This window comes from Anolis sagrei, chromosome 9 (assembly GCF_037176765.1).
Source record: "Anolis sagrei isolate rAnoSag1 chromosome 9, rAnoSag1.mat, whole genome shotgun sequence".
Taxonomy (NCBI): Eukaryota; Metazoa; Chordata; class Lepidosauria; order Squamata; family Dactyloidae; genus Anolis; species Anolis sagrei.
In genome coordinates, this window is record NC_090029.1 from 35,004,525 (window position 1) to 35,023,204 (window position 18,680).

General features: G+C 42.2%; 1 protein-coding gene across 2 annotated transcripts in view; it reads right to left on the minus strand.

The window, feature by feature from the left end:
• Positions 1–18,680, minus strand: part of FANCI (FA complementation group I) — an 81,397-nt gene that overhangs the window by 59,732 nt on the left and 2,985 nt on the right. For both annotated transcript variants that reach the window (XM_067471449.1, XM_067471450.1), the window contains exons 4-11: positions 16,804–16,934; positions 15,320–15,476; positions 13,617–13,674; positions 12,450–12,491; positions 9,775–9,898; positions 6,840–6,925; positions 5,918–6,050; positions 6–98 (exon numbers count right to left, since the gene is read on the minus strand). In XM_067471449.1, the coding sequence (XP_067327550.1) occupies positions 6–98; positions 5,918–6,050; positions 6,840–6,925; positions 9,775–9,898; positions 12,450–12,491; positions 13,617–13,674; positions 15,320–15,476; positions 16,804–16,934 (824 nt within the window). The remainder of the gene's footprint in view (positions 1–5; positions 99–5,917; positions 6,051–6,839; positions 6,926–9,774; positions 9,899–12,449; positions 12,492–13,616; positions 13,675–15,319; positions 15,477–16,803; positions 16,935–18,680) is intronic.

Sequence of the window (18,680 nt, forward strand, 5' to 3'; positions counted from 1 at the left end):
TATACCTGCTCTTCAAACCGGCGTATTTTGGCCATTGAGAGCAGAATGGTGACACTGAAGGGACACAGGGCTCTGCTGGGGTCTCCCTGCTGCTCCGCCTGGAAAACATCACGCAACCAGAACGCGTTAGAGAGCTTTCGAGGTACCACAGTATTAATAACTTTACAAGCAATGACTACTTGATAAAAGGTCTGGATAAAAGGTCTGGATGATAAAAGGTCTGGAGAACAAGCCCTATGAGGAGCGGCTTAAGGAGCTGGGCATGTTTAGCCTGAAGAAGAGAAGGCTGAGGGGGGATATGATAGCCATGTATAAATATGTGAGAGGAAGCCACAGGGAGGAGGAGGGAGCAAGCTTGTTTTCTGCTTCCCTGGAGACTAGGACGCAATGGAACAATGGCTTCAAACTACAAGAGAGGAGATTCCATCTGAACATGTGGAAGCACTTCCTGACTGTGAGAGCCATTCAGCCGTTCAGAGGAGGAGACATGCACAAGAAGTGGAAAAGGGGAGAAATCACCAAAGAAGAATTCAAACAAATAGCCAACACCTGTAGGGAAAGGTCCACAAGGCTAAAGCACAAAACGATTAGGACAAGGAACAATGGCTTCAAACTACAAGAGAGGAGATTCCATCTGAACATTAGGAAGAACTTCCTGACTGTGAGAGCCGTTCAGCAGTGGAACTCTCTGCCCCGGAGTGTGGTGGAGGCTCCTTCTTTGGAAGCTTTTAAACAGAGGCTGGATGGCCATCTGTCAGGGGTGATTTGAATGCGATGTTCCTGCTTCTTGGCAGAATGGGGTTGGACTGGATGATGGCCCAGGAGGTCTCTTCCAACTCTTTGATTCTATGATGCTATGATTCTACTTAGCACAGTTCAAACTTAAAATAAACATTTACTTAACAAAAAAGAGTAACATCTGGGCAACCAAGGGAAATAGTGCAGGGAGAAGCCTCTGTTCTTCTTACTACATGAAAAATATGATACGTAAAGGTAAAGTGTTCCCCTGACATTAAGTCTAGTCATGTCCAACTCCGAGGGGTGGTGCTCATCTCCATTTCTAAACCAAAGAGCTGGCATTGTCCATAGACACCTCCAAAGTTATGTCGCCAGCATGACTGCACGGAGCGCTGTTACCTTCCTGCCGGAGCAGTACCTATTGAACTACTCACATTTGCATGTTTTCAAACTGCTAGCTTGGCAGAACTGGGACTAACAGCAGGAGCTCACCCTGCTCCCCGGATTCAAACTGCTGACTTTTTGGTCAGCAAGTTCAGCAGCTCAGTGGTTTAACCCACTGCTTCACCAGGCGGCCTATAATGATACATCTCTGCTAATAATCACTCTAACAAAGCCTTGCTTGAGAGAAAGGGAAAAACTCACTTGGCTTTGTGACAGTGTGAGGGGCTAAAATATTCTCACAGCAAATCCCACTGAGTTGGAGGCTGCTTTTCCCTTTGTATTTAGTTGCAGAAATAGACAAAATGAGAACACAAGTTCAGCCACTCTCCCTGTGGGTTGTTGTAGGTTTTTTCGGGCTATATGGCCATGTTCTAGAGGCATTCTCTCCTGACGTTTCGCCTGCATCTATGGCAAGCATCCTCAGAGGTAGTGAGGTCTGTTGGAAACTAGGAAAAAAGGGTTTATATATCTGTAGAATAATGTCCAGGGTGGGACAAAGGACTCTTGTCTGCTGGAGCTAGGTGTGAATGGGGAGTTGTAGGTTTCTACGGGCTATATGGCCATGGTCTAGAGGCATTCTCTCCTGACGTTTCGCCTGCATCTATGGCAAGCATCCTCAGAGGTAGTGAGGTCTGTTGGAAACTAGGAAAAAAGGGTTTATATATCTGTAGAATAATGTCCAGGGTGGGACAAAGGACTCTTGTCTGCTGGAGCTAGGTGTGAATGGGGAGTTGTAGGTTTCTACGGGCTATATGGCCATGGTCTAGAGGCATTCTCTCCTGACGTTTCGCCTGCATCTATGGCAAGCATCCTCAGAGGTAGTGAGGCCTGTTGGAAACTAGGAAAAAAGGGTTTATATATCTGTAGAATAATGTCCAGGGTGGGACAAAGGACTCTTGTCTGCTGGAGCTAGGTGTGAATGTTTCAACTGACCACCTTGATTAGCATTTGATAGCCTGGCAGTGCCTGAGAGGTGATTAGATGTCCCAGATTGTTTCCTCTCTGTTGTTTTGCTGCAACAAGATCTGGGATATCTAATCACCTTTCAACAAAAGATTGCCCCAGGCACTGCCAGGCTATCAAATGCTAATCAAGGTGGTCAGTTGAAACATTCACGCCTAGCTCCAGCAGACAAGAGTCCTTTGTACCACCCTGGTCTTTCCACAGATATACAAACCCTTTTTCCTAGCTCCAACAGACCTCACTACCTCTGAGGATGCTTGCCATAGATACAGGCCAAACGTCAGGAGAGAATGCCTCTAGAACATGGCCATATAGCCCCAAAAAAACTACAACAACCCACAGGGAGAGTGGCTGAACTTGTGCTCTCATTCACACCTAGCTCCAGCAGACAAGAGTCCTTTGTCCCACCCTGGTCTTTCCAGTTATATAAACCCTTTTTCCTAGTTCCAACAGACCTCACTACCTCTGAGGATGCTTGCCATAGATACAGGCGAAATGTCAGGAGAGAATGCCTCTAGAACATGGCCATATAGCCCGAAAAAGCCTACAACAACCCAGTGATTCCGGCCATGAAAGCCTTCGACAATACACTCTCCTTGTGTTTGCCTGGCTGACCAAACATAGCAGTCTTTGCTTTCATTTTTGTTTGTGTTTGTCTCCTTCCTTTGTGAAGAGAAAAATGGATTTAATAGTCGCAGTAAACAGTGGGCAGCCACATGTACAGGATAAAATGTTAAAAACACTAATGAGATAATAAATATGGCATAAAAGTGGTCAGAAAAAGGCCTATATGAAGCATGGGCAAACTTTGGCCCTCCAGGTGTTTTGGACTTCAACTCCCACAATTACTAGATCGCTTTGTGTTCTCAAATATTATTTGTTTTGTAGAACTGCAAATTTTCTGTATTAAAAATAAAAAGTCCTGAGAGTTTCAGAGAGAAAAAAAGCTACCTAGCTTTATTATACACTAGTAGCTTGGGGACCCGGCGATGCTCAGATTACTTGAAAAAGACCTCACAACCTCCGAGGATGCTTGCCATAGATGCAGGTGACACGTCAGGAGATAATGCCTCTAGAACAGTGTTTCTCAACCTGGGGGTCGGGACCCCTGTGGGGGTCATGAGGGGGTGTCAAAGGGGTCACCAAAGACCATCAGAAAACATAGTATTTTCTGTTTGTCATGGGTGTTCTGTGTGGAAAGTTTGGTCCAATTCTATCATTGGTGGGGTTCAGAATGCTATTTCATTGTGGGTGAACTATAAATCCCAACAACTACAACTCCCAAATGGCAAGGTCTATTTTCTCCAAACTCTACCAGTGTTCACATTTGGGCATATTGAGTATTTGTGCCAAGTTTGATTCCGATCCATCATTGCTTGAGTCCACAGTGTTCTCTGGATTCAGGTGAACTACAACTCCAAAAATGCAAGGTCAATGTCCACCAGACCTTCCAAGTATTTTCTCCTGGTCATGGGAATTCTGTGTGCCATGTTTGATTCAATTCCATCATTGATGGAGTTCAGAAAGCTCTTTGATTTAAGGTGAACTATAAATCCCAGCAACTCCAGCATTACCAAATGTCAAAATCAATCACCCCCAATCCCACCAGTATTCAAATTTTGGGCATATCAGGTATTTGTGCTAAATTTGGTCCAGTGAATGAAAATACATCCTGCATATTTACATTATGACTCTTAACAGTAGCAAAATTACAGTTATGAAGTAGCAACGAAAATAACGTTATGGTTCGGGGTCACCACAACATGAGGCCCTGTACTAAGGGGTCGCAGCATTAGGAAGGTTGAGAACCACTGCTCTAGAACATGGCCATATAGCCCGAAAAAACCTACAACAACCCAGTGATTCCAGCCATGAAAGCCTTCGACAACAGACCCCACAACCTCTGAGGATGCGTGCCATAGATGCAGGCGAAACGTCAGGAGGGAATGCCTCTAGACCATGGCCATATAGCCCGAAAAAACCTACAACAACCCAGTGATTCCAGCCATGAAAGCCTTCGACAATACATTGAGAAAGACATTGTTTATTTTGGGAAGTTTGGTAATATCTCTGGATGCAGGGTGAACAATTCCCACACAGGCAGGTCATTACTTCCCGAACCTCTCCAGTATGTTATGTTGGCCCAGCTTATTTGAAAAAGGTACTATTTGTTTGGGGTGTGATTAGAAAAAAGCCAGACTTTCCTGTTGTTTTTATGAATGCTCGCATTAGAAAATGCATAAGGATGTGGATGAACTGTATTTCCCAAAATCGTGGGCTAATCACCCCAAACCCCACCAGTATTCAAAGTTTGCCATGTTGGGTCTGTGTGCCATGTTTGGTAATTCTTCCCAAACTTCTTGTTCAGTTGCAAAATCAATTCCTGTTTGCTGTGTGCCATAGGAATGCATAGGAAAGGGTTAAGTGAGAGGCAGTGGACGGGGTCATGCAAATTTGGAGAGAGAAAGGAACCCTGGGATGTCCTTTCCGGAGAAAAAACAGAACATAGAATCATAGAATCATAGAATCAAAGAGTTGGAAGAGACCTCATGGGCCATCCAGTCCAACCCCATTCTGCCAAGAAGCAGGAATATCGCATTCAAATCACCCCTCACAGATGGCCATCCAGCCTCTGCTTAAAAGCTTCCAAAGAAGGAGCCTCCACCACACTCCGGGGCAGAGAGTTCCACTGCTGAACGGCTCTCACAGTCAGGAAGTTCTTCCTAATGTTCAGATGGAATCTCCTCTCTTGTAGTTTGAAGCCATTGTTCCATTGCGTCCTAGTCTCCAAGGAAGCAGAAAACAAGCTTGCTCCCTCCTCCTCCCTGTGGCTTCCTCTCACATGTTTATACATGGCTATCATATCTCCTCTCAGCCTTCTCTTCTTCAGGCTAAACAAGCCCAGTTCCCTAAGCCGCTCCTCATAGGGCTTGTTCTCCAGACCCTTGATCATTTTAGTCGCCCTCCTCTGGACACATTCCAGCTTGTCAATATCTCTCTTGAATTGTGGTGCCCAGAATTGGACACAATATTCCAGATGTGGTCTAACCAAAGCAGAATAGAGGGGTAGCATGACTTCCTTAGATCTAGACACTAGGCTCCTATTGATGCATCCTATTGATGCATCTAGGAAGGAAAGTTCCCCGAATGAAAGCATTCCTTGGGTTGTTGGTGTTTGGGGAGGATATTGGTAGGGGTTTAGCCTGAAGAAGAGAAGGCTGAGAGGAGATATGATAGCCATGTATAAATATGTGAGAGGAAGCCACGGGGAGGAGGAGGGAGCAAGCTTGTTTTCTGCTTCCCTGGAGACTAGGACGCGGAACAATAGCTTCAAACTACAAGAGAGGAGATTCCATCTGAACATGAGGAAGGACTTCCTGACTGTGAGAGCCGTTCAGCAGTGGAACTCTCTGCCCCGGAGTGTGGTGGAAGCTCCTTCTTTGGAAGCTTTTAAACAGAGGCTGGATGGCCATCTGTCAGGGGTGATTTGAATGCAATATTCCTGCTTCTTGGCAGAATGGGTTGGACTAGATGGCCCATGAGGTCTCTTCCAACTCTTTGATTCTATGATTCTATGGTTGGGCTACATGTTCATGGTGCTCACTATAACCTGCAATGTCAGTTGAGGGAGTGCCTTTGGAGGCTTCTCAGCACTTGGAACTATAACCTGTTTGAGGAGGCAGGAGACTATCTGTGAGGCTGTCTGTGCAAGTGGACACCTCCGCAACATACACACATTTTCACTTTTATTATGTGTATAGATTTGGCATACCTTTAAGTATTTTATTAGCTCCTTTCCTAAATCCTGGTTCAAATTAATGGCCAGCACTATATGCAGGATGATGGTGCCTTCCACATGACGGAGCTGATCTGCAGGAACCGTGGCTTCCTCAAGGTCCATCGACCTGAAAGAGTTGGTCACACAAAAGTCAAAGATACAGTCATAGTTGCAACAAAGACACAACAAACAAGAACAATCACTCAGGGAGCATACCACTCCTCTGTTGAGCCAGCTCCACTGGCTGCCAATTCGCTACCGAGCACAATTCAAGGTGCTGGCTTTAGCCTATAAAGCCCTAAACGGTTCTGGCCCCACTTACCTCTCCGAACGCATCTCCACCTATGAACCGACCAGGACGTTAAGATCGTCCGGGGAGGCCCTGCTCTCGGTCCCGCCTGCGTCACAGGCGCGCTTGGCGGGGACGAGAGACAGGGCCTTCTCAGTGGTGGCCCCTCGGCTATGGAATGCCTTACCGGTAGACATCAGGCAGGCACCTTTGTTGCTGGCGTTTCGGAAAAAGGTTAAGACCTGGCTTTATGAACAGGCATTTGGTTGAACAGTGCAATCAATGAAGGAAGACGGTAAATGGAACATAGGAATGGCACAAGGATTATGAGAACGGATCTGATTTCACTGAGGCATTATGTTGTGTGTGTTGACTGTCCTGTTCTGTTTTGTTAACTGTTGTGGATTGATGTTGTTGTTCCTGTTTGTCGCACTTGTTGCGTTTTAATTGCACTGACACTGTTAATAATTTGTACCATGTAAACCGCATAGAGTCGCCTGTCTGGGCTGAAATATGCGGTATAGAAATAAAGCAAATAAATAATAAATAAATAAAAGACAAAGCAATATATTAATCCCACACCGGAGGAGCAAATACTAGAAATAAAGAACACAAGGAACGACTTACTCTGAATTCTTCTGTTCCTCTTTTAGCTTTTTATCCATTTGGTTGAAAAAGTTGATGATTCCTTCCAATATGTTTTTCTTGCTGCCCTGAGAGATTATGAAACAAGAAAAGAACATACATAGTAAGAAAATAATATAACAATAATCAATGAGCAGCCATATATTTGGTTTTAGACGCAAGTGAGCTTGTTAATATGAGGCTATAGAATCCTAGAGTTGGAAGAGACCTCCTGGGCCATCCAGTCCAACCCTACTCTGCCAAGAAGCAGGAAAATTGCCTTCAAAACACCCCCGACAGATGGCCATCCAGCCTCTGTTTCAAAGCTTCCAAAGAAGGAGCCTCCACCACACTCCAGGGCAGAGAGTTCCACTGCTGAACAGCTCTCCGAGAAGCAGGAGGTTGGGCATATGGAGTATTCATGCTAAGTTTGGTCTAGATCCTTCATTGTTTGAGTCTACAGTGCTCTCTGGATATAGATGAACTACAACTCCAAAACTCAAGGTTAATGCCCACGAAACCCTTGTAGTGTTTTCTGTTGGTCATGGGAGATCTGTGTGCCAAGTTTGGTTCAATTCCATTGTTGATAGAGTTCAGAATGCTCTTTGATTGTAGGTGAACTATAAATCCAAGCAACTACAACTCCCAAATGACAAAATCAATCCCCCCAACCTCATAGAATCATAGAGTTGGAAGAGACCTCCTGGGCCATCCAGTCCAACCCCATTCTGCCAAAGAGCAGGAAAATTGTATTCAAAGCACCCCTGACAGATGGCCATCCAGCCTCTGCTTAAAAGCTTCCAAAGAAGGAGCCTCCACCACACTCCAGGGCAGAGAGTTCCACTGCTGAACAGCTCTCCGAGAAGCAGGAGGTTGGGCATATGGAGTATTCATGCTAAGTTTGGTCTAGATCCTTCATTGTTTGAGTCTACAGTGCTCTCTGGATATAGATGAACTACAACTCCAAAACTCAAGGTTAATGCCCACCAAACCCTTGTAGTGTTTTCTGTTGGTCATGGGAGATCTGTGTGTCAAGTTTGGTTCAATTCCATTGTTGATAGGGTTCAGAATGCTCTTTGATTGTAGGTGAACTATAAATTCAAGCAACTACAACTCCGAAATGACAAAATCAATCCCCCCAAACTCATAGAATCATAGAGTTGGAAGAGACCTCCTGGGCCATCCAGTCCAACCCCATTCTGCCAAGAAGCAGGAAAATTGCATTCAAAGCACCCCTGACAGATGGCCATCCAGCCTCTGCTTAAAAGCTTCCAAAGAAGAAGTCTCCACCACACTCCGGGGCAGAGAGTTCCACTGCTGAACGGCTCTCACAGTCAGGAAGTACTTCCTCATGTTCAGATGGAATCTCCTCTCTAGTAGTTTGAAGCCATTGTTCCATTGCGTCCTAGTCTCCAAGGAAGCAGAAAACAAGCTTGCTCCCTCCTCCCTATGACTTCCTCTCACATATTTATACATGGCACTCATCATATCTCCTCTCAGCCTTCTCTTCTTCAGGCTAAACATGCCCAGCTCTTTAAGCTGCTCCTCATAGGGCTTGCTACCATTACTGCTCAAGCAGGGAGCTTTGAGATGGTAGAACAGAAGTTCTCCGAAGCTCTAGGTGCCCTTACCGCCTATTACAGGGAAAACCTGCTGATCCCTAATCCATCTAAAACACAGACATGTGCCTTTCAGCTTAAGAACAGACAAGCATCTCAAGCTCTGAAGATCACCTGGGAAGGAATCCTGCTGGAGCATGGCAGCGCTCCCAAATACCTGGGAGTCACTCTGGACCGTGCTCAGACCTACAAGAAGCACTGCCTGAATATCAAGCAAAAAGTGGGTGCTAGAAACAATATCATACAAAAACTGACTGGCACAACCTGGGGATCACAACCAGACACAGTGAAGACATCTGCCCTTGCGCTATGCTACTCTGCTGCTGAGTATGCATGCCCAGTATGGAACACATCTCACCACACTAAAACAGTGGATGTGGCTCTTAATGAGACATGCCGCATTATCACGGAGTGTCTGCGCCCTACACCACTGGAGAAATTACACTGCTTAGCCAGTATTGCACCACCTGACATCCGCCGGGAAGTAGCAGCCAATAGTGAAAGGATCAAAGCAGAGACATCTCCAGCTCGTCCCCTGTTTGGGTATCAGCCAGCACGTCAACGACTTAAATCAAGAAATAGTTTTCTAAGATCTACAGAGACACTCACTGGAACACCCCAGCAAGCGAGAGTCCAAAAGTGGCAGGCTCAAACCCAGAACTTCAACCAATGGCTGATACCAAATGAGAGACTCCTCCCTGGGCACACAGAAGACTGGGCGACTTGGAAGGCGCTGAACAGACTGCACTCTGGCACCACGAGATGCAGAGCCAACCTTCAGAAACGGGGCCACAAAGTGGAATCCACGACATGCGAGTGTGGAGAAGAGCAAACCACTGACCATCTGCTGCAATACACCCTGAGCCCTGCCACATGCTGATCATATACATATACACATACACATACATATACACACAAAACACATATACACAGACTGAGCCACAGCAATGCATAGCAAGTTGCTGCAATGCAACTTGAGCCCTGCCACATGCACAATGGAGGACCTTCTTGCAGCAACACCAGAGGCACTCCAAGAGGCCAGATACTGGTCTTAAGACATTTAATCAACTACCAAGCTTGTAAACTTTGTGTGTTGTCTGTTTGTTTGTTTTTGTTAAAAATGTAATACAACTATCTGGTTGCTCCTGACACGTTAAATAAAATAGGGCTTGTTCTCCAGACCCTTGACCATTTTCGCTGCCCTCTTCTGGACACATTCCAGCTTGTCAATATGAATTATGAGTCACCCACAAGACTGAAAAACACATGCCCATTGGGTCCAAGTGCTGAAAATTGTTCACTTTCCACAAAGATTGTACCTTGGAAGAAAGCAACAGGAGTTGATAAACCAAAGGAGGGATTTCTTGAAGGTCTAACTTAGGAAACATCCTTAGGACCTTCTCCACCACAAACTGCAGCTCTTCTGTACTTAGTGGAACATCCCTGTAGAGTACAAGGGAGGGGAAAGAAAAACACAACACCAATCAATGTCTTCCAAAAAAGTTTTTAAACAGAGGCTGGATAGCCATTGTTCAGGGGTTCTTTGGTTGTACTTTTCCTGCATGATTCTATGAAAAGGCAACAGCATATTTAGACCAAGAGCAGATATGGTGAAAATATATCCACCCTGAGTCCTCTCGGGGAATTAGGGCAGAATATAAAGTTATTTTATTTACTGTATATACTCGAGTCTAAGCCTAGTTTTTCAGCCCCTTTAGTATTAGTATTATTTTTATTGCATTCAATACTTGGGAGCTGCAGCCCTCGACATGTGGAAGGTCATATAAACCATTATTCTAACCTTCTTCAATGTAAATGTGCTTACGTATCCTTCCAATAATAATACAGTAAAATAATGCATGTAATAATAATAATAATAATAATAATAATGGAAATGTAATAATACCAGTAGTAATATCGTAAAATAATAAATGTTATAACAATAAATAGAGTAAAATAATAAATTTAATAATAATAATAGAGTAAAATAATAGAGGAAGTAGCAGCCAATAGTGAAAGGACCAAGGCAGAGATATCTCCAGCTCATCCCCTGTTTGGGTATCAGCCAGCACGTCAATGACTTAAATCAAGAAATAGTTTCCTAAGATCTACAGAGACACTTGCTGGAACACCTCAGCAAGCGAGAGTCCAAAAGTGGCAGGCTCAAACCCAGAACCTCAACCAATGGCTGATACCCAATGAGAGACTCCCCCTGGGCACACAGAGGACTGGGTGACTTGGAAGGCACTGAACAGACTGCGCTTTGGCACCATGAGATGCAGAGCCAACCTCAAGAAATGGGGCCACAAAGTGGAATCCATGCCATGCGAGTGTGGAGAGGAGCAAAGCAAACCACTGAACACCTGCTGCGATGCAACCTGAGCCCTGCTAAATGCACAAGGGAGGACCTTCTTGCAGCAACACCAGAGGCACTCCAAGTGGCCAGAGACTGGTCAAAGGACATTTAATCAACTACCAAACTCACAAATTTTGTATTTTGTCTGTTTGTTTGCTTTGTTCTGTTAGAAATGTAGCATAATCTGACTGGTTGTGCTGACACGACAAATAAAATAAAATAAATGTAATAACAATAGAGTAAAATTATAAATGTAATAAAAATGATAACAGAGGAAAACAATAAATAACCTTGACTCAAGTATAAGCCGAGGGGGACTTCTTCAGCCTAAAAAAAGGGCTGAAAAACTAGGCTTATACTCAAGTATATTCAGTAGTTTATGAAGAAACTGTTAAAAATTATAGATACAAGATAAAAACAGTCTGAAACATTACTGAAGTTTTTAACCTTTGACAAGGAATGTGCCTGTATCTTTAAATACAGAGTTATCAGTAAACAATCTTGTTATCTTTAAAAGAAGTCTGCTTGCATCTGTCTGCTGAAAACGTCAAACAGAAACAAAACATCAAAATGCTCAGCGATCATCCATTACACTGTTCTACAAATTTTCAGTTTTTTTCAGTTGCGGAAACGAAATGTGCCGTTTCTTAATAAATTTAACATGCTGAATTCAAATATAATAATTAAATGTGTTAATTGGCTCTGGTTTTTATGCAACAGCTATTTCAATTTTCTCCACAATAGGTAATTAGTTAATATTATGATAATGCGCCTAACCTTACTGCATGTATATAAACCGTGAAGATTTACTAAATTTTAGTCAAATTATATTGCCAATAGTTTATACATGAGAAATATTTAATTAGTCTATTGTTTATGTTTGTGCAGCAAGAAACTCTATTAGTAGGCCGAATGCAGTTGAAAAGTCTGAAAGTTTAAATGTCGCTTTAATTGTGACTTTAGTTTATATCCTGTTTGCTTCTCTTGACTTTTCTTTTGTATTCAAGGAGAGGATTCCCTCTTGCAATGCTCCAGCAGGAGTCTGACAGCATTGACGGAGTCCCTTGGCCTTGATATCTTTTTTCCATCGTGCTTTATTTACACACGTGCGAGGAGGCATCACTACAGTCAAAAGAACAATGGAAAACGAAGTTTAACGAGACTGTCTCCGTCTTCAACTGACTGACCCTCACCTTTCAAATGTCTGGCCTTATATAGGGCTTTCTGGCTTTTGCACACGGCACTAATACTGCGTCATCAAACTTTCTAGAGTATTCTAGAATCTTCCATAGTGTAAGTCACAACATGCATTTTTTCAACCATACATGATCACGTGATTGCTTATATCATAAAAACTAGAGCCAATATACATTTTTAAATGTCATTTTCATTTTCAGCACCCCAATATCATAAAAACACAACTATTTTTAGGCCCGCAACTTTTTCTCAGTTGAACAGTGTTATCAAAGAAACTCTGCTATTCCGATTAAGTTGTGATTTTAGCAGTTCATAATCTGTACCCAGGTGGTCAGTGATCCTTACAGGTCATGATCCATTATCCCCAAAATACTTTGGGAAGACATTTAGGTCACAAGAGAAAACCAAATAATACTAGGTTTATACAGATTAAGAGGTTACCTGAACATAGAAGTTAAATGAATCACATGCTGATGACCCCACCTGTTAAAATAAAAACCAGAGTCTGAAAACAGAAAAGAAACTACCAATGGAAAATACTTTCAGAAGGGTCGCAGTTAGTCTGTTTTGCTCCTCCCAGCAGCAAAAGAAATGCATGGGATCCTGTCACACCTCAAAGACTGAGAGTTATTATGCCATAGGATTAGACACCAGATGAAACTAGCTCATCTCCTGAGATACTTGCACCAAATGAAAATGTGACAGGATCCCATGTATTTCCAGATGGATGATTCTGTCTGAAATAATCCATTCACTTGCAGCATCTATATAAATATACATATATATATACACACACACAACACACATATACACAGACTGGGCCACAGCAACGCGTGACAGGGGACGACTAGTATATAAATTAAAATGTAATCTTTGTTTGTGGGATTAACATAACTCAAAAACCACTGGCTGAATTGACACCAAATTTGGACACAATACATTTATCAGGCCAACAAGTGACCATCACTCACAAAAACACTGAAAAACACAGCAGAAGAGACTTAAAAAGCCAAAAAATTAAAAATACATTACAACACATGCACAAAACCACATATATACATACATACATACACACACACAAAACACATATACACAGACTGTGCCACAGCAAGACATGGCAGAGGGCAGCTAGTCTATATAAATAAAAATGTAATGTTAGTTTGTGGGATTAACATAACTCAAAAACCACTGGACGAATGGAGACCACATTTGGACACAATACACTTATCAGGCCAACGAGTAACCATCACTCACAAAAACACTGAAAAACACAGCAGAAGAGACTTAAAAAGTCAAAAAAATACAACATTATATTACAACACATGCACATTACAACACATGCACAAAACCACATATATACATACATACATACAAACACACAAAACACATATACACAGACTGGGCCACAGCAACGCGTGGCAGAGGAGAGCTACTATGTAGATAAAATAAAGCACGGACATTGAGTAAAAAAATGAAAATCTATCAAAAGCCACTTACAGTGACTTTGACACTTGATTTTCTATATGGCAAAATGCCTGCATAAAATTAGTGCATTTTGTCCAGTTATCAAGGAAATCAATAAAACTGATCTGGAAAAGAAATGCCCACCTGCTAGAGCACAGGGTATTGATCAGTTGTTTCTTCAGTTCTCCTCCATTCAGCTCACCTGGAAGCAGGAAACAAAATCACGTAACACAGTGTTTCTCAACCTAGGAGTCGGGACCCCCGCGGGGGGGGGGGGGGGGTCACGAGGGGGTGTCAGAGGGGTCGCCAAACACCATCAGAAAACACATATTTCTGATAGTCTTAGGGACCCTTTTAGCAGAGGAGGCTGAAATCTCTCTGCCTGTCTTTCTTTTCCTTTTTGGAAGCATTTTCTGTTGGTCACAGGGGTTCTGTATGTCATCAGTTGGGGACCCCTCCTCCCAGCACCAACGGCTGCTCTGGGCCAGAGTAAAAAGAGAGGGGACCAGGAAGACAGTTCCACTTTGTCTCCTGTGTTATGCTAATAATGTAATATAATATAATATAATATAATGTATATACATATAATATTTATAATATTGTAATGTAATACAATATTACACTACTACTACTACTACTACTAACAATAATAATATATTACAATTATATATATTTATATTACATGTAACATTACTAATAATATTACAATATAATGGAGTACATTATAGTAATATTTAATACTGATATTGTATTATACTAATAATATAATATATTGTATGTGTGTGGATCTATCTATCTATCTATCTATCTATCTTGTAAGCCGCTCTGAGTCCCCTTCAGGATGAGAAGGGTGGCATATAAATGTCGTAAATAAATAAATAAACTATACATCTCAGAAACTACAAACTCCCAAATGTCAAAGACTATTTTCCCCAAACTCCACCAGTGCTCACATTTGAGGATATGGAGTATTCGTGCCAAGTTTGGTCCAGATCCATGGTTGTTTGAGTCCACAGTGTTCTCTGGATGTAGGTGAACTACAACTCCAAAACTCAAAATCAATGCCTACCAAATCCTTCCAGTATTTTCTGTTGGTTGTGGGAGTTCTGTGTGCCAAGTTTGATTCAATTCCATCGTTGGTGAAGATCAGAATGCTCTGATTGTAGGTGAACTATAAATCCCAGTAACTACAATGCCCAAATGACAAAATCAGTCCCTGCCCCAACTCCACCAGTATTCAAATTTGGGCGTATAGGATATTTGTGCCAAATTTAGTCCAGTGAATGAAGATACATCCTGTATATCAGATTAGGAATTCCCCATCCCAAGTCCTAGAAGCACTTTAGTACAATTAAGATTGCTGCACACCGCACTATTTTAATCCTATGTTCCTCCTGCCATTTCAGCACTTTTAACCCTGTACCCCACGGCTCTGGCCGGCCCAGTTTTAAAGTGTCCTGATGTATTGTCACTGTTGTTGTTATTCTGCTTAACTATTTTGATTTGCTTTTGTATTGTTGTGTTATGTTTTTACTGTATTGTGTTCTGAGGCTTCGGCCTGTGTAAGCCGCATCGAGTCCTTCGGGAGATGCTAGCGGGGTACAAATAAAGTTAATAATAATAATAATAATATCAGATATTTACATTACCATTCATAACAGTAGCAAAATTGTAGTTATGAAGTAGCAACAGAAATAATGTTATGGTTGGGGGTCACCACAACATGAAGAACTCTATTAAGGGGTCGCAGCATTAAGACCATTGAGAACCACTGACGTAACAGAAAGGCACTTTGGAGTTGTTCAAAGAGAAAGAATTAGAGAGGCAGTAAAGAGGAAAGGGCTTACCTGTTCCATAAACCACGGTCTCTTTGGATGTGGCCAGTGCAGTTAGAACTGTAGGAAACAGCTCCAAGGATTTACCGCTGAACAGGCTGCCTCCTTTGACGGCATCAACAAAGAAAGTGGCCAAGTCAGCCAAGGCAGGGCCTGGCAGCCTTTGAGCCTGACCAATGAAGAATAACATGTAAGAATACCATTCCATTCGGAGGGGCTACTAATAACCAACAACTGCTTGTACTCGAAGAAAGATTGAACTCTCAAGATGCAGCTTTAAAAAAATCATTTTACAAAGAACATGTAAAAATACATGTATAAATATGTGAGAGGAAGTCATATCGAGTCATAGGGATGAGGGACCAAGCTTGTTTTCCACAAACGCCCCATCAATTTTTTCGCCCATGTCCCAGCATTATTTTCAATTTAAATTTTACATTTGGCCTTCCCACTGTTTTGGATTGTGTGTTGTCTTATTGATAATGTTGTAGCCTCCCAAAGATGATAAAAACATCAAATCATCCAGGTGCCCCCTGGGCAACGTCCTCGCAGACGGCCAATTCTCTCACACCAGAAGCGACTTGCAGTTTCTCAAGTTGCTCCTGACACGACAAAAATATATATTATTATTATTAACTCCATACCTCACCACTGACTACATGATCTAGAGCCAATGGAAGTCGTGATATAATCAAATTCTGGTTTCACTGCTGACCAACTCAAGAACATAAACCTGGTCAGAACTAGCAGGCCTCAATAATAATAATAATAATAATAATAATAATAATAATAATAATAATCTTTATTTCTACCCTGCCACCATCTCCCCAATGGGGACTCGGAGCAACTTACATGGGGCCAAGCCCGAACAACATAATACAGCAATAAAATCAAAGCATATACAACAGACAACAACAACATTATCAAAAGGACATTAAAATAATAATAATAAAATAATAAATAAATAAATAAGTAAAACATCCAATAGACACAATCATGATAAAGATGACAATGGGCGGGACGCATATTCCGAATAAAAAAACAATTAACAGACTATGATGAGATAAAATAGGAGCAGGACGTTTAAATGGAACTCATAAAACACACAGAGTTTGGAGGGTACGAACTCCATTAGCCGAAAACGTTGAGGGGGTGCAAAATATCATGCTGTGCACCTACTCGCCAAAGGCACAGTAGAAAAGCCAGATTTTGAAGTTCCTTTTAAATGTTTCCAGTGAAGGGGTTTTCCTGATCTCCCCAGGTAAAGAGTTCCAAAGTCAGGGGGCCAAGGAAGAGAAGGCTCTCCTCCCTTGTGCCCACAAGACGAGCTTGTGAGATTGGTAAGGGCGAAAGGAGGACCTCCGATGAGGAACAAAGGGCCCAGGTTGGTACGCGGAGCGAGATACGGTTACAAAGGTAGGCGGGTCCCAAACCATTTAGGGCTTTATAGGTGATAACCTGCACCTTGAAACTGGTGCTAAGAAATCCAAGCCTACCTCTAACATAAGGAGACGTATAATCTCAGATGCAGATTCCACATGCAAGTCCCCCGATTCCACCAACTGGATACAGTGCTTGTAAATACTAAGTCTCCTAACAACACCATTCTGTTGGGAGCAAGGAGAACCTAGTGTGGAGGATAGAAATAAAGTAATAAAGTCATCAAGATGAGTATTTCAACACAGGTTTCTGGCAAAAAGGAATGACGGTGGCTTGGGCTTCAACTGATTTCTGCAATTGATGAATTTATAAAGATGTGCTGCACACCGCACATCACACTTGCCCTATAAGTCTTATATATATTTATTTATTTATTTACTTTACTTGTATGCCGCAGTTTCTCAGCCTAACAGGCGACTCAACGCGGTTTACAACAAGGATAAGATCAATCAACGATATACAATTTAAAACCATTAGAGCACAATATACAATATTGACACAACAATAACAACACAATGCATCTCATAACTATTATATATACCACCTGTCACATCAGCACTTTTAATCTTGTACCCATTACTCTGGCCCGGCCCAGTTTTTATTGTGTTTTAGTGTATTGTTTATTGCCTGTTGTTCTTTTAGCTTTATTTTGCTTTAATTGATTTAATTTGCTTTGAGTGTATTGTTATGCTGTGTGTTGAGGCCTTGGCCTGTGTAAGCCGCATCGAGTCCTTCGGGAGATGCTAGCGGAGTACAAATAAAGTTCAATAAATAATAATAATAATAATAATAATAATAATAATAATAAAGACATAATTCACCAGAAGTACACTTTCTTGGCATTTTAAACCACTAAAATATCCTGTGCCACAGTAATACTAGGATTTTTAAAAAGCCAATTAAAAGTTTCTCAAAAGTTTGGATTTGTTGGTCAAATGATAGTTGGTACGCAAAAGGACTTAATTGTTGCTAATGCCAGGAAGCCCACCTGGTAAGATTATTTCAAGAGACAAGAGCTACGAAGTCTCCCCCAACAGTACTGTTTAGAAACTTAATTTTGCATATATTATTTATTTATTATTTACAGTATTTGTATACCACTTTTCTCACCTCGAGGGGGACTCAAAGCGGTTTACACATAAGTAATGGCAAAAATTCAATGACAGCACAAACAATTACAATTATACACTACAATTAGACAGTGGGTTAAAGCGCTGAGCTGCTGAGCTTGTTGATCGAAAGGTCGCAGGTTCGATTCCGGGGAGCGGCATGAGCTTCCGCTGTCAGCCCTAGCTTCTGCCAACCTAGCAGTTCGAAAACATGCAAATGTGAGTAGATCAATAGGTACCGCTCCGGCGGGAAGGTAACGCCGCTCCATGCAGTCATGCCAGTGGCCACATGACCTTGGAGGTGTCTACAGACAACGCCGGCTCTTCGGCTTAGAAATGGAGATGAGCACCACACCCCAGGGTCAGACATGACTGGACTTAATGTCAGGGGACTACCTTTACCTTTACCTAAATTTTAAAATACATCCATGAGCAATAAAACAATAATTTAAACAATAAAACAGTCTCGTCTGTCGAATCGCCGTTCCAGTCATTGTCTCTCTGAAATGCTGCATACATTTACGTCTACTGCCCGAAGGCCTGGTCCCAAAACCATAAATCACTCTATGGCTTTAAATCTTCCATAGCATTATGTTCTACACCAGAGACCCAGAGTTTAAAAACTATAAACCATAGTTCACACTAGTAAAACTATAGTACTGACACTTAGGACTCCTCCCAAGTTTGGACCAAGATATATTCCACTTGGAATCGTGCCTGTTTGCACGGTAGGTCATCAGCTTTGCAACAGAGGTGGAAAACCAGATGAGTCTTCTGTTGCTTCCAGGGCTACCCTTCTTACAGGGAAGTAGATTCCCTCAAAA